A 26516-nucleotide genomic window follows, 5' to 3' on the forward strand; every position below is an offset into this window, starting at 1 on the left:
ATCAGTAGAGTCCCTATCAGAGTCCCCCATAGAGCAGTATATTCCCTATCAGAGTCCCCCATAGAGCAGTATAGCCCCTATCAGAGTCCCCCATAGAGCAGTAGAGTCCCTATCAGAGTCCCCCATAGAGCAGTAGAGTCCACATCAGAGTCCCCCATAGATCAGTAGAGTCCCCATCAGAGTCCCCCATAGATCAGTAGAGTCCCCATCAGAGTCCCCCATAGATCAGTAGAGTCCCCATCAGAGTCCCCCATAGAGCCCCTATCAGAGTCCCCCATAGAGCAGTAGAGCCCCTATCAGAGTCCCCATCAGAGTCCCCCATAGATCAGTAGAGTCCCCCATAGAGCCCCTATCAGAGTCCCCCATAGAGCAGTAGAGCCCCTATCAGAGTCCCCCATAGATCAGTAGAGTCCACATCAGAGTCCCCCATAGATCAGTAGAGTCCCCATCAGAGTCCCCCATAGATCAGTAGAGTCCCCCATAGAGCCCCTATCAGAGTCCCCCATAGAGCAGTAGAGCCCCTATCAGAGTCCCCCATAGATCAGTAGAGTCCCCATCAGAGTCCCCCATAGATCAGTAGAGTCCCCATCAGAGTCCCCCATAGAGCCCCTATCAGAGTCCCCCATAGAGCAGTAGAGCCCCTATCAGAGTCCCCCATAGATCAGTAGAGTCCCTATCAGAGTCTACCATAGAGTCCCTATCAGAGTCCCCCATAGATCAGTATAGCCCCAATCAGAGTCCCCCATAGAGCAGTATAGCCCCTATCAGAGTCCCCCATAGAGCAGTATAGCCCCTATCAGAGTCCCCCATAGAGCCCCTATCAGAGTCCCCCATAGAGCAGTAGAGCCCCTATCAGAGTCCCCCATAGAGCAGTAGAGCCCCTATCAGAGTCCCCCATAGAGCAGTATAGCCCCTATCAGAGTCCCCCATAGAGCAGTATAGCCCCTATCAGAGTCCCCCATAGAGCAGTAGAGTCCACATCAGAGTCCCCCATAGATCAGTATAGCCCCCCCATAGATCAGTATAGCCCCCCCATAGATCAGTATAGCCCCCCCATAGATCAGTAGAGTCCCCCATAGAGCAGTAGAGCCCCTATCAGAGTCCCCCATAGATCAGTAGAGTCCCCATCAGAGTCCCCCATAGATCAGTAGAGTCCCCATCAGAGTCCCCCATAGAGCCCCTATCAGAGTCCCCCATAGAGCAGTAGAGCCCCTATCAGAGTCCCCCATAGATCAGTAGAGTCCCTATCAGAGTCCCCCATAGAGTCCCTATCAGAGTCCCCCATAGATCAGTAGAGTCCCTATCAGAGTCTACCATAGAGTCCCTATCAGAGTCCCCCATAGATCAGTATAGCCCCAATCAGAGTCCCCCATAGAGCAGTATAGCCCCTATCAGAGTCCCCCATAGAGCAGTAGAGCCCCTATCAGAGTCCCCCATAGAGCAGTAGAGCCCCTATCAGAGTCCCCCATAGAGCCCCTATCAGAGTCCCCCATAGATCAGTAGAGTCCCTATCAGAGTCCCCCATAGAGCAGTAGAGCCCCTATCAGAGTCCCCCATAGAGCAGTATAGCCCCTATCAGAGTCCCCCATAGAGCAGTATAGCCCCTATCAGAGTCCCCCATAGAGCAGTAGAGTCCACATCAGAGTCCCCCATAGATCAGTATAGCCCCCCCATAGATCAGTATAGCCCCCCCATAGATCAGTATAGCCCCCCCATAGATCAGTATAGCCCCCCATAGATCAGTATAACCGCCCCATAGATCAGTATAGCCCCCCATAGATCAGTATAGCCCCTCATAGATCAGTATAGCCCCCCATAGATCAGTATAGCCCCCCCATAGATCAGTATAGCCCCCCCATAGATCAGTATAGCCCCTCATAGATCAGTATAACCCCCCCATAGATCAGTATAACCGCCCCATAGATCAGTATAGCCCCCCATAGATCAGTATAGCCCCTCATAGATCAGTATAACCCCCCCATAGATCAGTATAACCGCCCCATAGATCAGTATAGCCCCTCATAGATCAGTATAGCCCCCCATAGATCAGTATAGCCCCTCATAGATCAGTATAGCCCCCGTAGATCAGTATAGCCCCTCATAGATCAGTATAGCCCCCCCATAGATCAGTAGAGCCACCCATAGAGCATTAGAGCCCCCCATAGAGCATTAGAGCCCCCCATAGATCAGTAGAGCCCCCCATAGATCAGTAGAGCCCCCCATAGATCAGTAGAGCCCCCCATAGAGCAGTAGAGCCCCCCATAGATCAGTAGAGCCCCCCATAGATCATTAGAGCCCCCCATAGATCATTAGAGCCCCCCATAGATCAGTAGAGCCCCCCATAGAGCAGTAGAGCCCCCCATAGAGCATTAGAGCCCCCCATAGATCAGTAGAGCCCCCCATAGATCATTAGAGCCCCCCATAGATCATTAGAGCCCCCCATAGATCAGTAGAGCCCCCCATAGATCAGTAGAGCCCCCCATAGATCAGTACAGCAGAGTGTACCTGTCCCTGTAGCTTGAGCACTAGAAGCAGAAGCACATTGCAGGGGGCGGGGAGCTCAGCATTTAGTGAAGGCGGCAGCAGAGGAATAACGTACAGTGATAGGAGGACAGGACTCTGAGGACATTTCTGGGAGTGCAGGCGATGATTGATAGCAGCTCCAGCCAACCAGCATCCTCTTATCAGTCGCCTGTGTGAGACTTGACTCCACTCAGAGGAGCCGACACTCGCACCCTCAGCACACTGTGAATTTCAGTGTGGGCGGAGCAGACGGAATAGGAGCCTGACTGACTGCTGGAGAACAGCCCGGAAGCTCTGCGTGCACCTGACAGAAGAATCTGTGCCCACACACGCAGATGCCCCCCCCCCCCCCCCCCCGATCCGCCACTGCACCCGCCACTGCACCGGAGCGGGACACCTGGCGCCGGCGGGCGGCGGCAACTCCGGATAATAAAGTATTTAAAAAAAAAAAAAAAAAAAAGGTTCATTAAAAAAAAAAAAAAAAAAAAAAAGGTTAATTTTTCCGCCCCATCCCTAGCTGCGGACCTGCCCGCCCCAAGCGGCCGCTTGGTCCGCCTGGTGGTTGCGCCGGCCCTGGATGCAGGCAAACCCTTTCTGGGGCCATCCGTGATCACAAAAAGTGAATCCGTCTTACGGAATGATTCCGTAGCTTTCAGGTATACCCTGATTGCCCGAACCACATCCAAGGAATGCAACGCATGTTCCCGATGATGCTTGGGCTGAGGACACAAGGAAGGTAGTACAATATCTTCATTCAGATGAAAATCTGAAACCACCTTAGGAAGAAAAGATGGCTTAGGATGAAGTACTACCTTATCCCTATGAATCACTAGGTATGGGGACTGGCATGATAATGCAGCCAGTTCTGACACCCTGCGAGCAGAAGTAATAGCCACCAAGAAGACCACCTTCTGGGATAAAGTAAGCAAGGGAATCTCCCTGATGTTTTCAAAGGGAGGTTTCTGTAGAACCGACAAAACCAAATTAAGATCCCAGGGCGGTAAGGGCGCGCGGACTGGAGGAGCCAGGTGCCGCACCCCCTGGATGAAATTCCGCACCAAGGATTTGGTAGCTAAAGGTTTCTGAAAGAAGATTGCTAATGCTGAAACTTGACCCTTGATGGTGCTCAAGGCTAGCTTCTGCTCAACCCCTTGTTGCAAAAAGGCCAATATTCGAGACACCGAATAGGTACGTGGAGGAAATCCTAAAGATTCGCACCACGCAATATAAGTCTTCCATGTGTGATAATAGACTTTGCTGGAAGTCGCTTTCCTTGCTTTAATAAGGGTAGGAATGACTGAAGTAGACAAACCTCTGTCCTTCAGTACTTGGGTCTCAATGGCCAGGCCATTAAAACCAGCGACTGTAAAGCACGAAGGTAAATAGGTCCTTGAGACTACAGACACTCCCTGAGACGAAGTTCCCACGGAACGTCTGCGACTAACATGTCCAAGTCGGCCAGGCCGGCTTGAAGAGGCCAGCCTAGAATTTCTAGGACCACTGGCGCTGATTGGATCTGAACCAGGCGTCCCTAGAGCTATCTGGCCCCGACCATCCGAGAAAGTCTGGTCGTTTTCTGTTCCCACACATTTATCAGATACCTGATAGTTATCAGGAAAGGTGATCTTTTCTGGTTGAACCTCAGGGACCGAAGTCACCCGACTAGAGGCTACTTGGCCTATCTGGTCAATCAGATCTGATTCCTGTGAGGTATCGGGACTAATCTTAGGAAAAGGTAAAGGAAAAGATCTATACAGGGAACGGTAACTACCGCTTCCTGTACTTAAATGTTGGAAGGGAAGAATCGCACCGGTAGTAGTGGTTGATGCTCGATCTAATGTCCTGAATACCGGTGAAAACGTCCCCCCACCCTGAAATCGGGTGGGGGCGCACCTTCAGGCTGTGTACTCCTTTACTTCGGGTTTGGCTGGGTTGGTCCTCTGCTTGTCCGACCAGCCCTTCTTGAACCCTCCTGGAGGAGTCTTGCCTTTCCCGGAAGTACCAGCCGGGCGCCCTTTATGGGCGGTAAAGAAAGGTCCTCGCTTGTTGCGAGGTTCCTTAGCTTTTGCAGCCTGTGGCAAAAAAGTACTCTTGCCCCCGGTGGCATCCTTAATGATTTCATCTAGGTTGGCTCCAAATAGACGATTCCCCTGGAAAGGGAGATTGGTCAAAGTCTTTTTGGAACCTAGGTCAGCTGACCAGCATTTTAACCACAGCACACGTCTGAGGATCACTGCTAACTTAGATGCATGCCCTAACAAGGGAGTAGTGTCCAAGGCTGCGTCACAGATAAACCGTAGCCCTTGTATGATCTGTTCTATCAAATCAGATGTCTCCTGGGGAATATCTTTTCCCCTAAGATCTTGGCGTACCATTTTCGCCCATTCTGTAAGTGTCTGGGAAACTAGACCAATAACAATTACTGGTCTAAATGCTGACCCTATCAGAGAAAAGATAGTGCGGGACTCCGCTTCTATCTTTCGATCCACCGGATCCTTAAAGGACGAAGTGTCCTCCACTTGAATAACCGTGGCTTTATTCAGCCTGGAAATAGGCGGATCCACGACTGGTGGTACCGTCCATTTCTTAATGATGGATTCCTCAAACGGATAGCGTCTAGCAATACGCTTGGAAATAGTAAAGGTACGTTTAGAATGTTCCCATTCTCCTTTAATCTGATTTCCAAAACATTTAGGTACAGGAAAAGCCTTCGCCGTCTTGATGGGCTTATTAGTCCCAAAAGGCCTCTCTGTTTCAGTTGCCTCTGCCGGTAAAGCCTCAAGTTTTAAGGTTTCTTGCACTGCCACAACTAGTGCGTCCACCAATGCTTCTTCCTGAATTATAGCAGGAGAAGAAGCGTCCTCCTCACTGTCTGAGGGGGCTTTACCTGGGATAACAGCCCTTGCAGAGGAACCTGCAACTGCAGTGACCATCTCTGAATCAGAGTCAGAGGTGTCAGATAGTATAGGGGTAGGCGGGGGTCGCTTCCTTGACCCCCGTCCCTGACAGGCCGCCTCCACCCGAGCCACCATAGACTCCAAAATTGCTGTAAATGACTCTATACTCTGTACACCGGCGGGTCCCGAGGCCCCCTCGAGGGAAACAGGTGGGGGAATATGTGTGGCAGGGTCCATAATAACTCCAGTTACTTCCTGGATGATATAATTCAAAGTAAAGAAAAAACTTTTTTTTTTTTTTTTTTTTTGACCCTCAGCGCCACAAAAAAAAACCCCTTAGTGTTACCTGCTAGGGATCCCTATCGATCGAGAGAGAGAGAGATAGACCCCCAGGCTCACCACTTGATGTTCAGAGTTGAACTGCAACAGCTTACAGCGCTGTCTTAGACAAACAGGAAGTCTTTTGGCTGGCTGCCCAGGAAGAAAGGAGGCGGCTTCGCCCCTCTGCACGCCTTCCGGCGCCTCCCCCAAGCTCCACGAGGTGTAGAATCACCTAAAACATGGCCGCCCCCATGCTGGAGACACGAGGCTACGCCAAAATGGCGGCTCGTGCGATCCAGCAAAAAAAAAATGGCGGCGGCCTGTGCTGACTAGCGGTGTGCTGCAGGCACACAACACTCTCTCTGCATGGGGATATGGCGTGGTTGGCGGTACCGGCCCTGGCGGACCGCATGGCCATTCGGGAGGCCTGCTATTAGCTGGAGATCTGACTTGGAAGGCAGTCTACATGTCCATGGCTTCTGACTGGTAGGTAGCTTATACTTAACCCATAAGATTCCCAGAATGCCACAGATTACATTTTTAAAAACATGTATACAATAGATTGTTAGCTCCCAAACCAAGCCTCCTGGCTTTTTGCACACATAAAATCACACTCAAAGTAGGAGGATTTGTGACATGTTATAGGATAGAAAGAAACTCTCTTACCATACAGAGAGGGGCCCGCGTTCACCACAAAACCCGTCAGGGAAAAAGGGGGAACATACTACTCACCATACCGGAACCAGGCGGGCACCAACTCCTGACAGTACCCCTCTCCACCGGGGCGGGAGGGCTGTCGACCGATACGGACGCCGTGACTCATGGTCTTTGGCGTTTCAGCGAGACGTTTAACTCGCGGGTTCAGTCCTTTTAATGGGACTTTGTCGCGGCCGACCCAGCGCGGAGCTATGGCCTGCACGCGCTCGTAGGCTGAACTGGGGTGACCACCGGATCTCAACATCCAGCCCGTCGCCCAGTTCAGCTTTCTTGCTTGAAGATCTCACAGGAACACTGGAGAAAAAAAGCTGTCCAAAAATCCTTTTAGAAAAAAATTCTTGCCAGGACCTAAGATCCCAGCAAGGTATCTAGGTCCTTACTCCTAACTAGACAGAAAATAACTGATTTGCTGAGGCAGAGAGAGAGAGGATATACCCTCTGGGACTGCCCCTAGGGTGTGGCCAGAGCTTTTTAATTTCCTGTCTAGTCCTGCTCCTGCGGAGGTAACATAACCCGAAGGTGGTGTATCACCGAGGACTACGTCTGTCGATGAGCGCTAGAGAAATGTATTTTACGGTTAGTCAAAAAAACCCTATTTGCTCTTTCGTTCACTGACGGACACAGCTCCTGGTATTTATAACCATTGGGACGTCCCAAAGCAGTGTTAAACATGAGGGGTGGGAACAACCCAAAAATTCCCAAGGCTAAACATTAGCCAACCAGGAAACAAGGGCTCAAACAACCGGAGCCCATCTGAAAAAAACAATACACCCTCAAAGAGGATCAGGTCCTCTCAACAGCAGACTGAAAAAACCTTGCAAAAGAAGCATCCGCAGATACCAACACATCTACTTTATAAAACTGTTCAAAGTGTGTACTGACGTCCAGGTGGCCGCCTTGCAAACCTGCGTCACCGACACCTGATGACAGAAAGCCCAGAAGGCACTAAGCGCCCAAGTAGAGTGTGCCTTGACAGGGAAAGGGGGGACCTGACCCCTGATAGAATAGGCCTGAACCACCTTCTGTCAGATCCATCTGGAAAAGATCACAGAGGAAGCAGACAACCCTTTAGAGGTCCATCCGTGAGCACAAAGAATCTGAGTTCCGTAGCTGCCAGGTACACCCCAATTGCCCAGACCACATCCAAGGCACGCAAGGCAATTTCATTTGGATGTTTAGGCCTGGGACACGGGGAAGGCAACACAATGTCTTCATTCAAATGAAAATCAGAGACAACCTTTGGAAGAACAGCAGACAGGGCTGAAGGACCACCTTATCTCTGTGAAATCACCAGGTAAGGTGAACGACCGGAGAACGCCGTCAGTTCTGACACCCTGCGCGCAGAAGTGATAGCCACTAAAAAGGCTACCTTCTGATACAACTTAAGCAGGGGAGTGTCCTGAATATTTTCCAAAAGGGGGCTTCTGCAGAGCTTAAAGCACCAAAATAAGATCCCAAGGCGGAAACGGGGCCCACACTGGAGGAACCAAATGTCGAACACCCCGAAGAAAGGTGCGCACCAGGGAGTGTGTGGCCAAAGGTCGTTGGAAGACGACCACTAAAGCAGACACCTGGCTTTGAGGGTACTCAAGGCCGATTTCTGTTAAACCCCCCGTTAAAGGAAGGTCAAGATCCGAGCCACCGAAAAGGAACTCCAAGAGACTCGCACTACGCAATGTATGTCCTCCATGTACGATGGGAGATCTTCCTAGAAGTAGATTTCCTAGCTTTCAACAGGGTAGGAATCACCAACTCAGATAGACCCCTATCCTTCAGCAACTGGCGTTCAACAGCCAAGCTGTCAAAGCCAGCGACTGAAAAGCAGGATGGAAGATCGATCTTTGGGAAAGAAGATCCTCCCTAAGAGGAAGCTTCCGAGGCATGTCAGCGACCAGCCGCCCCAGATCAGCGTACCAAGCCCAGCGAGACCAGTCCGGAGACACTAAGATGACCGGAATCACTTCTGCCTCGATCCTGCATAGAAGTCTGGGCAGAAGCTTGAGAGGAGGCAGGCTTTTCACCCACGGGGACACCAGCTCATCTGTGGCGTCTGCCAGAGGATCCCTTGACCGAGCCACAAACATCTGCACCTTTCTGTTGAGCCGAAACACCAACAGATCTACTTTGGGAGTGCCCCACCGGAGAGACAGCTGATGAAACCCCTGGATGAAGGGACCACTCCCCATGGTCAAACGCCTGCCGACTGAGATAATCCACCTGCCAATTTTTCACACCGGGAATTTGTATGGCGGAGCCAGAGCAGACTTCTGAAAATTCAGAATCCAGCTGAACTTCCGCAGTCCGGATCTCCAGGTTGTCCACCAGAGCAGAGAGAGACTCCGCTCACAGTCCAAGTAGCCCAGTAACGCAATCCCCCATTGGCGTAGCAAGGCTAGCACCGGGGCTAACACTTTTGTGAAGACCCGAGGAGCAGAGGCGAGAACAAAGGGTAACGCCACAAACTGATAATGATCCTCTCCCACAGCAAAGCCGAGAAAACGCTGGAGACTGGCACATATTAGAATGTGAAGGTAGGCCTCCTTGATATCGATAGCGGCAAGAAAATCCTGACGCAGGGATGCCACCATCGTTCAAATGGACTCCATTCCGAACTTCTGTACCTGCACAAAGTAGTTTAGCGCCTTGAGGTCCAGGATTGGACGCACTTTGCCTTCCTTCCTTGGGACTGTGAACAGGTTTGAGTAAAAACCCTGAAAACATTCCCGAAGTCAGAACTGGGACAATCACCCCCATAAGGAACCGGTCTTGTACCGCCCCAAAACCGGCCCTGTAAGCGGCCGGGGACAAGAGCGAAACTCTATCTTGTAGCCAGACCGAATGACTGTGGATTCACTTGTCTTGCACTAGGGAAGTCCACGGGTCCGGAAACCAGTGAAGACGTCCCCCCACCCCTGACACGGACAAGGGCGCACCTTCATGCAGAAGGAGCCTTGTCCACGGGTCTGGAGAAGCCAGATCTTGGCTTGCCAGACCAGGTTCGCTTGGATCCTCCAGAAGAGGTGCTGAAAGGCATTGAGCCCTTGTCAGTCAACCCTGAGGGCCGGAAAAAAAAATGTATGACTTTCGTAGTCTGTGAAAGAAAAGTACTCTCTCCCCCCCCCCCCCTCCCCCGAGACCTTTAATGATGTCATCCAGGGTAGCTCCAAACATGCGATCCCTTGAAAAAGGAGGATCAGTCAAGGCCTTTTTGAAGTCTAATCCGCAGACCAGCACTTGAGCCAAATGACATGCCGAAAGACCACTGCCAAAACAGACAGGCAAGCCATCAAGGGAGCAGTAACAAAAGAGACATCACAAATAAACTGCAGCACCTGGACCAGCTGGTCCGCCAGATCGGCAAAGGCAGGGGGGAGCCGTTCCCCCTCCAGGTCATGGTGCAGGCGCTTAGCCCACTCGGTCAGAGTTTGCGACACCAGGGCAATGGTGAATACCGGGCTCATTGCCGAACCAGCCAGAGTGTACATAGTGTGGGCCACAGCCTCCACCTTCTGGTCAGCCGGGGACTCCTCAACTGGAACCATGGTTGCCTTGTTTAATCTGGAAACCGGAGGGTTCACCACTGGTGGCACAGTCCACATCTTAAGAAGGGACTCCTCATAGGGGTAACTCATAGTAAAGCTCTTAGGGACCCCACGGGGAAGGCGGGGGGGGGGGGGGGTTTGCTAGCCTGTCGCCCACAAGCCACTTCCACCTGGGAGACAAGGGACTGCAGGGCCGCCATCAATGCATGGATGGTTGGTTGGGACCCAGAGGGCCCGCAGCCTCAGAGAGGGGATCAGGTGGGGAAATGTGCTCCAAAAACTCCATGAGTCACCAGGGGGACCCCACAATGTATAAAACAGTGCTAAGGGACAACCCCCACTGCGCTGGCAGCACCACCTGCTCGCTAGGCATGAAGCACCAAACAATCCTCAGCAGAGAGGGAGAGGACCCCTCCAAACTCATCACCCACAGAAACAGGCACCTGCAGCCACCAGGGGAATCTGCACTACACGTGCGGCGGTCAGGAAGTAAAATGATCCAGGAGTCAGCACCAGGGGATAAGGAGGGGCTCCCACTGCCGAAATCGCTGCCCACAGGGCTCCACTGTCATGGCCTTGTTTCTTCCAATGGCAAACCACAACAAAATGGCTGCCAGGCTACACAAACAAGGCTGCCGTGTATAGAAACACAGGCTACAATAAAATGGCGGCCCCACGCAGCACCACGAGGCTTACAGGGACCCAGGAAGGAGACCAGGCCTCAAGGACAAATCCAGACAGGACGGGGGACCCTTGCAGGAGCCCCCACCAGGTGCAGCACCCCCCCCCCCCCCGGCACAGTTGATCTTCCGGTCACTGGTGGCGCAACTGGGCCCCCAATGCCAGTTAGTGCTCTGCGCCCATCCCAGGAAGGTGGTCAGACCACCCAAACAGCTCCAGCATGTAGAGGAGCAGGATGAGGGACTTGGAAAGGGGGGTGCCTGTGGGAAGGAGAGGAACCCAGGGGTACGACAGTCCCAAGGAGGGGCCCACGTTCACCCCAAAACCCTCTAGGGGGAGAGGTGGGACAGCTACTCACCTTACCAGGCGGGCACCGCTCCAGACAGAACCCCACTCCACCGAACATGGGGGGGCTGTTGGCCAGGAGGAACGCTGCAACCCGAGCCGTTTAACTCACAGGCCAGCCCCTGTCCAGCGGGGCTATGTCACGGGCGACCTAGCGCAGAACTGAGGCCTGTACGGCCTCGCTGGCCAGACTAGGGTGACCACTGGATCTAGATTTTCCAGTCAGTCGCCCAGTCTGGTAGTTGATTGTAGATCTCACAGATAAAATCCAGGAGAAAATGCTTCTATCTAGAAAGAAAAAAAAAAATTGCTAGGACCAGAAATCCCAGCAGGGAACTAGGTCCTTACTCCTGACTAGGCAGAAAAAAAACGGAGTGGCTATAGCAGAGAGAGGGAGCATACCACCTGGGACTGCCCATGGGTGTAGCGGGAATTCTTTTCTGCCTAGTGTCCTACTCCTGTAGGGGGGCAGTATAACCCAATAGTTATGACTATCAGGAGCAGTGTCCATCAAAGAACAAAAGAGAAAATCCTAATTTAAGTGATAGCACATTATTTTTTAGTGAAGCAAGCCAAGACAGACAACAGGCAGGCCATAGAAGGTGCAAATTTCTTTCCTGCAATGGTGGAGGAAGCCACTCCCCGCTGGGAGAAGACAGTGATTATCACTAGCGACCGATTGATCAACGTGCCATATTCCGCCTGCTTTTTAATGGATCGAATCTCGGCCCGTTCAGCATTGTATGGTCGTCCTTACAGTGCATAGTTTTTTCACCAAAAAGAAGTTCACAAACTAGGTAAGAACACATCCACATTACCTAATATATCAAAATAATTATGCACAAAGTCTGTTATGGTCTTCAGAATATAGGATATGTCTGTATACTCTGCACAAAAAAACTTCTGTATATAAAAAAAACAAAATATTGACTGCGTCAATTTTCAAAGCTTTAAGACATGTTATGTTCTGTAATGAGAATTACAACTCTCATTGGCTTGCAATCCTGAAAATAGACAAACAGCCATTATGACAGCTAATGTTCATTATAGTTTATCATACAAAACATGTGGTCTGTTGATAATATGGGTGAGGTAGATTCAGATGACTGGCATTGAGCATAATAAAGCAAACCACAGCGGAACCTAGCATATTATTACCCTACAGAGGGATGAAATTATTAAATGGTCATATTCTTTACTTCAAATAAACATTATCGCATGGTTGACTGAAAAAACACATACCAGTTGTGTCTCTATTTTCCTGTGCAGTAGATTTTGCTCCAAACACTGCGTCAAAATCCACATTCATTGCTGTAGATGTATTTTGTATGCCAGAATGCAGTGGGAAACCTAAATTTAATAACACATATGCAAATAATTTGTGACAAACAAAAAATTGCAACAGATTATAATATTACATTTTTTTAAAAGGAACAATGCCTTTAAAATTTAAAACAACCATTAAGAAACAAAAGCAGCAATAAAAGCCATTAAAATGGCTGGCTTTAAACCACAGTGTTAAAACAGAAAATATATGAAAATAAAGCGATTTTACATGCTGATATGAGCTTTACAGGTTACTGCACACAGATGTCACCACAAATTAATAATGTCTATAGTATGCCCTATATTAACTTAATTCAATTTTACAACAGTTACTGGTGTAAAGACAAGGGTTGAAAGACATTTATGGATGTTGGTGTTAAAGCAGAACTATAGGCAAAAACTGGATTTTTGACTTACTGTAAAATCCTTTTCTTTTAAGTTCATTGACGGACGCAGTCTCTGATCCATATCAGTAGGGTTATGCTGCCCCTACAGGAGTAGGACACGAGGCAGAAAAAAGTTCTGGCTACGCCTATGGGCAGTCCGAGGGGGTAAACTCTCTCTCTTCCTGCATAGGATGTCAGTCAGGTATCAAAGCAGTGTCAAAGAATCAATACCAACCCAAAATAGAGGGGTGGATACCACGTCCGTCAATTAACTTAAGAGAAAAGGATTTTACGGTAAGTCAAAAATCCAGTTTTCTCTATCGTTCATTGACAGATGCAGTCTCTGATCCATATCAGTAGGGACATCCCAAAGCAGTGCCAAGAAATGAGGGGTGGGAACAGCAGAAAAGAACAAGTCCCCAAGGCTAAACATGGCCGACCAGGCAACATAGCACTCATCAGAACTAAAGATGAGGCCCACCTGAAACAGTAAACACCCTCAAGGAAAGCCAAAAGCCCTCCAGACAGCAGCTAGCATAAAAACTTTGCGGCCAAAAGAGGCATCTGCAGATGCCAGCACATACACCTCATAAAATTTGGTAAAGGTGTGAACAGACGACCAGGTAGCTGTCCTGCAACCTGAAGCACAGATGCCTGTATGGCAAAAAGCCCAGGAAGCACCAGGCGCCCGAGTAGAATGTGCCGAAACAGGGAAAGGTAGGACCTGACCCTTAATTGAATAAGCCTACACCACCGACTGTCTGATCCATCTGGAAATAGTAGCAGCAGACGCAGAAAGCATTGTTCTTAGGTCATCCGTGAGTACAGAGAGTGAACCTGACTCATGAAAAGACTCAGTATACGCTAAGTACACCTTGAGTGCCCGAACTTTAGGGAGAACGACAAGACAAGTCACCAGTGCCGACACCCTGTGCACAGAGCAACCAAGAAGGTAGGCAGGGGATACCCAGGAATACTCGCAAACGGAGGTTCTTGAAGAACTGACTACACCAAATCAAGGTCCCAAGTTGGTGACAGAGGTTGCACCGGAAGTATCAAGTGTCACACCCCCTGGAAGAAGTTACGCACCAGGAAAACGGGCGGCAAACAGCCTTTGGAAGAAAACTGCCAAAGCCGAAAACCTGACCCTTGACAGTACTCAAGGCCAACTTTTGATCAACTCCCCATTGAAGGAAGCCAAGATTTGGGCCACCGAGTAAGAGTGAGGGGGAGCCCAAGGAGACTCACACCACGCAATATACGACTTTCTCGCATGATAAAAAATCATCCTAGAAGTCGCTTCCCACGCTTTAAGCAGGGTGGGAATCACTGAAGCAGACAATCCTTCAGCACCTGGCTTTTAACAGCCAAGCCGGCAAAGCCAGCGACCATAAAGTTGGATGGGAGTTTGGCCCGGGAGAAAATAACACCTCCCTGAGAGGAATTATCCAAGGAGACGACTGCAGCTAGCCTGACCAGGTCGGCCTACCAAGCTCAGCGAGGCCAGTCCGGAGCCACGAGAAAGACCACAATCCCTTCCTCCTCGATCCTGCAAAGAATCCTTGACAGCAACTTGAGAGGTGGAAAGGCAGACAGCAGCAGATATGACCTCGGCCCATCCGCGAGCACTCTCACACGACCATACCGGCGTCAGCCTTGCGCAGGTGACCACGCTTAACTTCTCGGCATTGTTCATTTAATTTAGCGAATGTTCTTGCCTATTACAGAACCCATGGTGCCACCATAGCACCCGCCAGAGGGTCCCAGGAGTGGGCCACAAATCTCAGCACTATCCAATAGATGCGACGCCAACAGGTCCACGTCTGGTGTGCCTCCAACGAAGGCACAACTGCTTAAAACACCTCCGGATGAAGGCACCATTCCCCTGCATCCAAGGCCTGTCGACTGAGGCAATCCGCCTGCCAATGTTTCCACAGCGGAGAGAGCTGAAACAAGGTGTTCTGCCCAGCGAAGAATTGTCACTTCCAAGGCCGCAAGGACACCCTTGGTGCCCCCTTAGTGAATGACATAAGCCACGGTCTTGGTGTAGTCGAATGAATGTGCACCGGACAGCTGCAGGTGCCCGTGCCAGTGAATTAAGCACGGGCCGGATCACTCTCAGCTCCAAGCCATTGATCGGTAACCTGGATCCTCCAGGGACCATACTCCCGAAGCACCAGCCATGGACTCCTCCCCACCCGGACAGGCTAGCATCCGCGGTGACAATTGACCAGTAAAAAGGGGAGGAAGGATTCCAGATCAAGACTCCCTGGTCAGCCGTATCTAAATCCAGAGACTTTGGATTCTAGTCCCATTCGAGAAGGATTGCCATCTGGGGGATCCCCGAGAGGGATTGAGCGAAAGGGACCATCTAGAAAGACGACTCCATCAGTCCCAGAACTCGCATGCAGGTCCGAAGGGACGACCATGTGCGGGACAGTAACAGTTGAACTGCAGTCTGAAGTTCCAAGAGTTTTGTCCCCGGAAGGAGAAAGCACCCTGACTGAGGACGAGTCCAAAGTCAGGCCCAGATAGTCCAGTCTCATGGAAGGGACCAGTGGTGACTTCTGAAGGTTCAGAATCCACCTGAACTCCTCCAGAGTACTCATGCTGACTTCCAACTTCGTTGTCAGCATCGTAGGGGACACCCCACCGAGAAGCAGATTAGCCAGGAAACCAGGACGGATACGCCCCACTGCCGCAACAGCGCCAGGACCAGAGCCAACACCTTTGTGAAGACCCGAGGAGCAGAAGCGAGACCAAGGGGTAACGCCACAAACCAATAGAGATCCTTCCCCACGGCAAAAATGGAGAACCCATAGGTGTCCTGAACATAACAGGATGTGAAGGTAGGCATCTTGATGTCTAAGGAGACCAGGAATCTCCGATGTAGAGAAGCCACCATCGTGTGAACTGATACAATCTTGAATTTTTGATCCGCACGGAACCATCAAAGGCCCAGAAGGTCCAGCTTGTTGAACTAGAGCCTGAACTGCCCCACAGAGCGCCTGCAAGGGATCCGGGGACAGCCGTACATTGGAAGAGAAAACCTTACCGGAAAAAAAAAAAAATCGAAACTCGATCTTGCAACCGGACCACAAGACCTCCTGAACCCAGCTGCCTGGGAACCGGGCCAGCCGCAGGTCCAAGAACCGGCATAAATGGGTGAGATGGACGGTGAGATGGACGCACCTTCAGGCCGAGTAGGCCTTGTCCACAGGTCTGGAAAAAAACGATCTCTTGTTCGCCAGACCAGGGTTTACCCGAGGAAGTCTCGAAGGACTTCGCCACTGTCGACTGTCCCCGAGGGACGAAGAAACTGTTTGAGAGCCGAAAAGGAGGGACCCCGTCTGCGACGAAGGTTCTTACCCTTGTTAGCCGTGGAAGAAAAAGCACTCTTCCCCCCGTGAGACCCTTATATAATGTCCTCCAGGGGAGCGCCAAACAGGCGATCCCCCTTAAAAGGGAGATCCGTTAAGGCCTTCTTAGAAGTTTGATCCGCAGACCAACACTCTGGTCAAGTATACGCTGGACCACCACTGCCGAAACAGACAGGTGACCCATACAAAGGAGCCGCGTCCAGCGGGCCATCACAAACAAATCGCAGTCCCTGCACCAGCTGGACCAACAGCTCCCCCACCAAGTCACGGCATTGGAACTCCGCCCTTCAAGCAGAGTCTGCGTGGCAAGGGCAATCATGGTACACTGTTCCCAGTGCAGACCCCACCAGGGAGTACGGATCGCGGGCCAGAGCCCACGCCATCCTATCCCCAAAGTCCTTAAAAGGACAGGGATTTCTCCACCGGAACAACAGTAGTCCTATGCAGCCTAGAGACCGTACATCCACCAAAGGCGGAACAGTCCACTGTACAAGAGACTCCTCAAAAGGGTAGCGTCTAGCAGCCGCTTAGACACCCCAGGGGAACGTCTCAGATGGTCCCATCCTACATGAGCATGCTAGCAAAAAAAGCTGCTCCAGATGGCAGGTGAGTGCCAGATGCTACCTGCGCCTTCCAAATTGCAGGGTGTCACGCACCGAAACAACCAGTGCATCCACCAGAGCCTGTATCAGGCCCGGCAGGAGAGGTAGAAATGTCATCCTCATAATCCGAGGAGACAGGGCGCGAGGTAACAGACCCGACAGTGAGGCCCCACGTCTGTGGCAGCTGAGTCAGTCTCAGAATCCGAGACATCAGATGAGGCAGGGGTAGGTGGAGAAACGTTTCAGCGCACCTCCCACCTCCACCCGGGCCCACATGCTTCCCGAACTGCCGAAAAATGCACTGATGGACAGCGGCGATCCGGAAGGCCCTGTGGCCTCCGCGAGGGGGTCAGGTGGGGACACATGGCCTGCAGGGTCCATACTGAACCTGAGGAACCTGCCAGCAAAATTAAAAAAAAAAAAAAATTACTTTTTTGGTGAAAAGCGGGCACACAGCACTAAAGCACCCCCCCCCCCGGAGGGTCAGGCACATGCTACTGAACCCCCACAGATTGAGAGAGAGCCTATATGTAAGCAAATCAGATTAGGAGGTTCTCAGCAGTGGCTCAATTAAAGGAAGTGAGCCAGGAAGCTGCCCGGGGAGAAGGGAAGGGCTCCTCCCACCAAAAGAATGCACTCCCACCGGCCTTGACAGCAAGAAATCAACCGCAAAATGGACAAAAACGGATGTACCAAGATGGCTGCCACCATAGAAGCAGACGGAGGCTACAGGAAAATGGCAGCCCAGCACGGGAAGTTTGTAATCAGGACCCACAGGAGGACCCCCTGCCAGCCCATCTACACCATCCAGCTGTAGGGACCTAACCAAGGCCCCCCCACATAAAAAAACAGAATTTTTGTAAAATCTTACCGTACAATTCCTTTCTCCGAGTCCTCCGACAGTCGCCGCCCACTCATACAGTCTTCACCAATGGGGTATTGACTTCATCTCCACAGGAGTAACTAGGCATAAGACTTGTTAAAAACAAAGCATTTACATAGACACATCTATGGGGGCTGTCCCACTGGTCCAATACCCCCCTGCAATCAGCCATCCCAACTCAGTTTGGTAGCAAGCAGTTAAGTGTATAAGAACCCCAATAGAGGGGCAGAGGCGGCGACTGTCGGAAGACTCAGAGAAAGGAATTTTATGGTAAGATTTTACAAAAATTCAGTTTTCTCTTACGTCCTCCGACAGTCGCTGCCCACTCATACAGTCTTCACCAATGGGGATGTCCCAAAGCAGTGTAGACATGAGGGGTGAGCAACACAACCGTCAGAAAGGCAACGCAGTACCCACAACAGAGAAAGGAACCTTACGTGAACAGAAAGGTAACCCTCTGGGTAACAAAGGCTCAACAGGAGCAACAACCCAGGAAAGCAAATAACCAAGGGGATGAACAACCCCAACAGCCAGGGACCCGAAATAAAACCAGGGTCCCTTACGGTACAGCCGCACAGAGAACTTTGCGGCCAAAGGAGGCATCCGCCGATGCCAGAACATCAATTTTGTAAAATTTTGAAAAGGTGTGTACTGACGACCAAGTCGCAGCCTTACACACCTGGGCCACCGAAGCCTGATGTCTGAAAGCCCAGGACGCACTCACTGCTCTGGTAGAGTGCGCCTTGACAGGGAACGGAGGTACCCATTCCTTCAACGAATAGGCCTGTACAATTGTCTGTCTGATCCATTTTGAAATGGTCGCCGCAGACGCAGCCATACCCTTCCGAGGTCCCTCAGGAAGGACAAAGAGAATCCGATTTCCGAAAGGATTCAGTCGACGACAGGTAAACCCTGATTGCCCTGACAACATCCAAGGAATGCAAAGCAACCTCCTTAGGATGCTTAGGCTTCGCACAGAGCGAAGGGAAAACAATGTCCTCATTAAGGTGAAAATCAGAAACCACCTTTGGAAGAAAGGACAGGTTAGGTCGCAAGACCACCCTATCCCTATGAACCACCAGGTAAGGGGACACTCTGCGAGCAGAAGTGATTGCCACAAGAAAGGCAACCTTTCTAGACAGCAGAGGTAACAAGATTTCCCTGATGTTTTCAAACCGGGAACGTTGCAATACGGACAGGACCAAGTTCAAGTCCCATGGAGGTAAGGGCTCCCTACGAGGAGGGGCCAAGTGACGCACACCTTGAATGGACTGCCAGTGCAGATACCTGGCCCTTGATCATGGCCAACGCAAGGCGCTGGTCCACACCAGTCTGAAGGAAAGCCAGCACTCTCGCCACCGAGTATGAACGAGGAGAGAAGCCCCTGGACTCACACCAGGCAAAATAAGCTTTCCATGTACGGTAATAAATCTTACCAGATGACGCTTTCCTAGCCTTGATTAAGGTAGGAATGACCTCTGAGGAGAGACCCCTGTCCCTCAGGACCTGGCTTTCAAGAGCCATGCCGTTAAAGCCAGCGGCTGTAAAGCAGGAAGGAAGATCGGTCCCTGAGACAGTAGATCTTCTCGCATTGGCAGCCGCCATGGAGGCTCGACGGCCAGGTGAACGATGTCCGCGTACCAGGACTGGCGTGGCCAGTCCGGCGCCACCAGAATCACCTATGTTGGTTCCGAGGCCAACCTGGACAACAACTGAATCTGAGGAAAGGCATACATCAGATGATACTCATGCCAAGGCACCACCAGCACATCCGAGGCATCTGCCAGAGGATCACGCGTTCTTGCCATGAACCTTTCCACCTTGTGGTTTAGCCGAGACGCGAACAGATCCACATCCAGGTATCCCCATTTCGAACACAGCATTTGAAACACCTCCGGATGTAGGGACCATTCCCCCTGGTCCAGGGTCTGGCGGCTCAGGTAATCGGCCTGCCAATTCTCTACACCTGGAATGTGAACTGCCGATATTGCTGGGACATGAGTCTCTGCCCAAGACAGAATACTGGTCACTTCCTGGGCCGCCCGGGCACTCTTGGTGCCCCCTTGGTGATTGATGTAAGCCACCGCAGTGGCATTGTCCATCTGCACCCGTACAGGGTGGCCCTGAAGGCGGTCCGACCAATGGAGTAGGCACAGCCTGATCGCTCTCAATTCCAATAGGTTTATGGGGAAGGAGGATTCCTCCTCCGACCAAGTGCCCTGGGCAGAAAGGTTGCCCAGGACTCCACCCCAGCCCGATAGGCTGGCATCCGTGGTAAGTACTGTCCACAGTAACGGCCGGAAAGATTTTCCGTCCGCCACCGCCGGGGACTGAAGCCACCACAGAAGATCCACTCTGGTTCGGTGACACAGAGACACTCTCAGATCCAAGGACTGAGGGAGTCTGTCCCATCTGTTCAGGATCTCCGCTTGGAGAGACCTTGTGTGAAACTGTGCGAACGGTATCGCCTCGAATGCTGACACTATTAACCCCAGGGCCCGCATACAGGTCCTGAGTGACGAGGATTCGTTGTCCCCGAGGGCTCTGACCTCGTTCTGTAGGGTCCGGAGCTTGTCCTCCAGCAGAAACACCTTCGCTTGAGCAGAGTCCAGAACCATTCCCAAATATGGGAGACGAACCGAAGGAGACAAGGTCGACTTCTGTTCGTTGATGGTCCATCCGAACTCCTGGAGCATCTGCACCGTAATGGACAGATCGTGCAGCAGGCTCTGGCTGGCACTCGATCTTAACAGGAGATCGTCCAGATATCCCAAGACCGCAATGCCCTGAGCCCGCAACAGGTCCAGAACTGGAGCCAGCACTTTGGTAAACACCCTTGGAGCTGAAGCGAGACCGAAAGGTAACGCCACAAACGGATAGTGTTCCTCCACGATAGCGAATCGGAGGTACCTCTGATGGCCCTCGAAAATGGGGATGTGTAGATACGCATCCTTCAGGTCGATAGAGGCCAGGAACTCGCCTGGACTCAGGGAGGCTACCACCGAGCGGAGCGATTCCATGCGGAACTTCCAAAACGTGTACAAAGCGGTTCAGAGCTTTTAAGTCCAGAATAGGACGCACCTTGCCCTCCTTTCTGGGCACGGTGAACAGATTCGAGTAAAACCCCCAAAATCTGTCCCCATGAGGAACCGGGACGACCACCCCCTGGGCGAGGAGATCTTGCACCGCCTGATGCAGGTCCTGTAACCGCCCTGGGGTCAAATGAAGATTTGAGGTAAAGAATCTGTCCGCCGGCCGCAAAAGGAATTCGATCTTGTAACCCGATCGAATGATTTCCTGAACCCACCTGTCCGGAATTCGGAGCAGCCAAGGTTGGAGGAAACCGCGCAAACATCCCCCCACCCCTGAAACGGGTGAGGGCGCCCCATCAGGCAGAAGCGGACTGGGCCGCCGCACCAGCTTGGCCGGATTTTGGTTTGCCCGCCGAGGGCTCTCTCTGGCCACCCTGGCCCTTGAAGGGTTTCCCCTTGTTCTGTGCCTTGAAGGCACGAAAGAACCCCTGATTTGGTTTAAAGGAGGGGCCCCGCTTACCGCGGAAAAACTTGCCTTTAGGATTCTGGGGCAGCAGAGTGCTCTTGCCCCCAGTGACCCCTTTTACCAATTCATCCAGGGATTCCCCAAACCGGCGAGACCCCGCATAGGGGATGTCAGCCACCATTTTTCTCGAAATCTGGTCAGCCAACCAGCTTTTCAACCATATCAGGCGACGGTTAATCACCGCGACACTGGACAGGCGTGCAGCTAATGGGGCCTCATTCAAGGCCGCATCACACAAATACATGACTCCTTGATAGATCTGGTCCACCATCGCCACGGTAGTAGGAGGAGCGGAATCAGCCACGAGGGTGCGTTTTAGCACCTTGGTCCAGACCGCCACAGCCTGAGCCGCCATGACAGAGGCGAAAATAGGCTTTAGCAGAGAACCCGCCACCATGTAGGCATGGCGGGCAAGGGATTCCATCCTCATATCCGTAGGATCCCTAAACACCGGAGGATCTTCGCTTGGGTACCAGAGTGGCCTTGTTCAATCTGGCCACAGTGTGATCCACCTGAGGGGCCACACACCAGCGCAAATCCGTAGGAGACGCAAAGGGATAAAGGAGTTGAAACCTTTTTGGCACCACAAAGGTGCGTTTCACGCCATTGATCATTCACAGTAGCGTGAAACTCAGCAGGCAAGGGAACACCTGCACCGCCTTGCGGGTCCTGTGTGTACCAAAAGAGGACACAATGCCCGGAGGATTGGGCTCATCCTCTAAATGTAGTGTTTCTTTAATGGCAAGAATTAGCGCATCCATAGCTGCGTGGTCCGCGGCCGTCCCGGGGGGGAATCATCCACCCCTGCAACCTCCGCCTCCCCCTCAGACTGAGAAGAGCGAGACCCTTCAAGGGGCACGCCACCTATGGCAACCATATCAGATTCAGAATCAGAAGACAAGGAAAAATGAGGCCTTTTTCTGGCAGCACGTTCCGTCATCAGAATCTCCACTTTGGACACCAAAGTCGCCACTGCAGCAGACAAAGTAGACAGAGCAGAGGATTCAGGGGAACCTGAATCCCCCACCAGGGCTGTGGGAAATTTGCTGTCCTGAGATTCCATGTTAAAAAAAAGATTTATTCTTTTATTTGTTTAAAAGGTACTGCCCCTTTAAGCGTGCCACGGACCCCGGCAGCACACCGCTACAATGACTGTGAAAACACAGACCCCTAATCAGGAAAAACTGATAGCTATAAGGATTACACAAGTAAAAGGACAGCAGACAGACCCCCACAAGTGTTACCACCACAGCCGAACTCTCCTGAGTAAAAGGAGGAAGTGATGTCACCACAGGAAGCTGAACTGAGGCTTCAGGCTAAGGAAAAATGGTTGCCAATAGAAAGTAATGGGGGGCTTCGGTAAAATGGCCGCCGACATGTGCTCGGAACAAACGATTTGCCACACACAAGATGGCGCTGCAAGGCGCCAAAAACACACCACATACATGCTGTATAAGTGCCCATAGTGAAGCCAGACATGCTGCCCACAAGTAAAATGGCGGACCAGCGGTTTTTAACCACACAGCGGTCGCCACACGTGTCTGTACCTCCAAAAGCACCCTAAAGTGACACAGGAGAGGGGCCCCCAGAAACCCACACAGCGCACCGGCTGAGAGAAAACCCCCGCAGGGACCGGAATCAGGGAGCCCAAAAACGCACAGACATGAGGGGATAACACAGACACACAGGACTGCCAGCCCCGGACAGAGGCCCCACACAGAATGTACTTACCTGTACTCGATGGTGTGGGGTGCCTCATATTGCACGGGAAACCGCCCACCCTCAGATGGCAGGGGTGCCGTCAGCCCGAAAAAAAAAAAAAAAAAAAAACGCAGGACGCTAACAGTACACGGAGAACCGTGGATGAGACGTCCGAGTGAGGTAGCCACCTCACAGGCTGCATCCCTGAGGACAGGGATGGGTTGTTTGCGAGGCCAGGGCGAACACATAGCCTGCTAAACGCTCGATGGCGGGCTGGGATTCCATCTGGCCCTCTGTCCTGGAGAACCAGGACGACCAGTCCGACTCCCAGCTCCGCAAACGCTGTCTTCATCCGAAGATCCGACTAACGCTGACAAAATAAACAGCTAGTAATGCAAAGAAAAAAACACATTTGCAGTAAATAAAATCATAAAATGGAAGAAGGCGGCTGAGACTGTAGCCCCAGCAAAGGGAAGCCTATCTTAAGCCCCGTACACACGTACCGATTGTCGGCCGTAAATATTCGGCCGACGACCGATCGGCCGATTGTAGGCTCGTTAGTATGATGCTTCCGACAGCGCATTTTCGGCCGAACAGAATCTGTCGTGCAGGCATTAAAATTTTTGTGGGCCAACACCAGAACGGCCGATTGTTCGCCAGTCAGTACAGAATTCGGCCGACAATCAGCAGATTTGCAAGACTGGGCATGCTCAGAAAAGGAAAAAACACGGAAAGTTAACCATCACCCATCACATGACATCACTTCTGCAGTCGGCTGCTGTTGACCAAAATTCGTGTGCAGTCTTTTGCAGTTTTCAACAGACACAACAGCCCTAGACCATAGACGGGCGATCGTTCGGCCGACGATCGGTACGTGTGTACGGGGCTTTACTCCTTAACTAGGCAGAAGACAAACTGAGTTGGGATGGCTGATTGCAGGGGGGTATTGGACCAGTGGGACAGCCCCCATAGGTGTGTATGTAAATGCTTTGTTGTTAACAAGTCTTATGCCTAGTTACTGTGGAGATGAAGTCAATACCCCATTGGTGAAGACTGTATTAGTGGGCGGCGACTGTCGGAGGACGCAAGAGAAATACTTCGGGTCCGCCGGTCACACGCACGGACTCCTCAGTGAACGAGCCTCAGCGGGCGCGCGCTCGCCCGCTATTGGCTCACAAGTCGGTCACAGGCTAGTGACGTATATATACGTCACTTTGCCTGGCCGGGGCTGAGCGCCGCAGTATATGTACTTGCGGCGGTCGGCAAGCGGTTAATAAATGTTAACATTTTAAAAGTTGTGCATCTTCATTAGCAGACATAACAGAAATAGCCATGTTTAATGGTGCGCATTTCTGAATATTAAAATGGTATAGGCATGTAACAGAAATGTTACTAACAAAATGTAAAAGTTTGTGCAACTTGATTAGTAACAATGTAGTCATAACAGAAATGTCACTAGCAATCCTTAATGTTGCGCATTTCTGAATAGTAACGTGGTACAGCCATGTAACAGAAATATTACTAACACTTTAAAGTTGTGCACTTTGAGTAGTATCAGTGTAGTCATAACAGAAATGACACTGGGAATCTTTGTGCATTTCTGACTTTGCAGCCTGGGTACAGCCATGTAACAGAAATGTTACTAAAAATGCAGTGCATTTCTAATGTACAGAAAAATAAGGTATAATAGAAAGACACTACCAACTTTCAATGTGGTGTATTTCTAGTAAGCAAAAGAGTCATATAGCCAAAAAGAACAGAAAGGTCACAAAATAAAACTTCAATATTGTGTATTTCTGATGCTCAACAAGGCACAGTTAACCCAGAAAAGACAGACAACTTAGTGTTATTTCTCACGAGCAGTAAAAAAACCAGAAAAGACACAAACTTCCACATTGTGTGTTTCTGAGATGCAGCCACACCAGGCATAAAGTCAGTCATGGTGAATTCAACTAAATAATAGACAGCAGAGGCCAAGCTTTATATAGGCATACTAATGGTTAAAAAATGATTAATCAGCGCTAACCAAACAAAAAAACGATTGACCCCAATTAATTGCTAAATAGCCAGCTAAGGGGAGAGATGGCTGCCAACATAAAGTGCATTCACCCAACACCTAGTCAGTTCAAAAAATATAAGGTATGTAGCGCCAAAGGATAAATACAATAAATACAAGCAAAGTATCAAATTCTTCACAGAGATATTTTTGTCATTTGATACACTTTGCTTGTATTTATCCTTTGGCGCTACATACCTTATATTTTTTGGTTTATATAGGCATAGCTTGGACTCTAGATACTAAACCTTCCTCCACCAGAGAACCAGGGTAGTTCCAAATAATGGAAGTCTAAGGAGGGTGCATACACCACAGCAGTAGTAGCTGTTAAGTAAATACAAAGTATATTCCCTGCGCCAAAGTTTAGGGTAACCAATAGGTATGAGAAATAATAAAACCAATATATGATATATAATAAATTTGAATTATTTAAAATGGACTAAAAAAGCAGCTGCTGTAAAATTGAGTAAAATGCCACAGAAATGGTCTTTATAAAAAAGGCCAAATACAGCGCTTGCTATTAAATAATTTTAACAACTAATCCTATAAATTTAAATTACCGATGAAATTTAACCTGTGCTTGTAAAGTGCCGATGTGTCTCCATAAATATCACTTGATTATTAAAACAGTATTTGGTATCATAAATTAATTATTAAAAAAATCATAAAACATAACAGTGGGTCATATACTTGGAAACTATGACTGTAAAAAAATACCATCAAAACAACACGATCTATAAAAGGGAATAATTATTAAATATAAAAGTCCATCAATCAATGGTGATTGTGTTCAGGCAATAAGTGTCCTCAATAAGTGGTTATCCACAAAAAGTGCAAGTGCTCTGGCTTGATTGTTCAATGTATCAATTGCTGATTCCAAAAGTGAATAAGATGGGTCACTTACCGGATAACGTGGGTCTTATGTGTCATATGACACTAAGACCATTCAGGCTTGGGTTGCCCTCTGGGCCAAGTGGCTTTCCCCTTTAGACGGTCCTGCGGGTTAATATTGGCTCCTTTGGACTCCTGCTGTCGGATGTCCTGGCCTGGGGTCTCCTCTCTCTCCTACATAGACCTCTATGTCGAGGAGGAGGAGAGAGAGGAGACAAGGAAACCCGTCGTTGCCTAGCAACCGACTTAAAAGATCCCTTTTTTTTTTTTTCCATCTTTTAGTGTACTTGTGAGATCTGAGGACTTTTTGACCCCAGATCTCACAAAAAATAGGTCCTGTCGTGCCTATTTCTATTACAAGGAATGTTTACATTCCTTGTAATAGAAATAAAAATCAATTTTTTTTTTTTTAAACGGTGTAAAAATAAAAAATAGAATAAATAGTAAAAAAAAAAATTAAAGCGCCCTGTCCCCGTTAGCTCGAGCGCAGAAGCGAACCCATACGGAAACCCCGCCCACATATGTAAACGGTGTTCAAACCACACATGTGAGGTATCGCCACGATCGTTAGAGCAAGAGCAATACTTTGCGCCCTAGACCACCTCTGTAACTCTAAGATGGCAACCAGTAGACATTTTTAAAGTTTGCCTATGGGGATTTTTAAATACCAAAGTTTGACGCCATTCCGTGAGCGTGCGCAATTTTGA

The 26516-nt window shown here is 50.3% G+C and overlaps 1 protein-coding gene across 1 annotated transcript in view; it reads right to left on the minus strand.

Moving 5' to 3' along the window:
- Positions 1-26516, minus strand: part of LOC309559574 (phosphatidylinositol-binding clathrin assembly protein-like) — a 210247-nt gene that overhangs the window by 50697 nt on the left and 133034 nt on the right. The window contains exon 14 of the mRNA XM_082262884.1: positions 12269-12376. Coding sequence (XP_082119010.1) covers positions 12269-12376 — 108 coding nt within the window. The remainder of the gene's footprint in view (positions 1-12268; positions 12377-26516) is intronic.

This window comes from Pelophylax lessonae (assembly GCF_965119305.1).
Source record: "Pelophylax lessonae genome assembly, chromosome: 7".
Taxonomy (NCBI): Eukaryota; Metazoa; Chordata; class Amphibia; order Anura; family Ranidae; genus Pelophylax; species Pelophylax lessonae.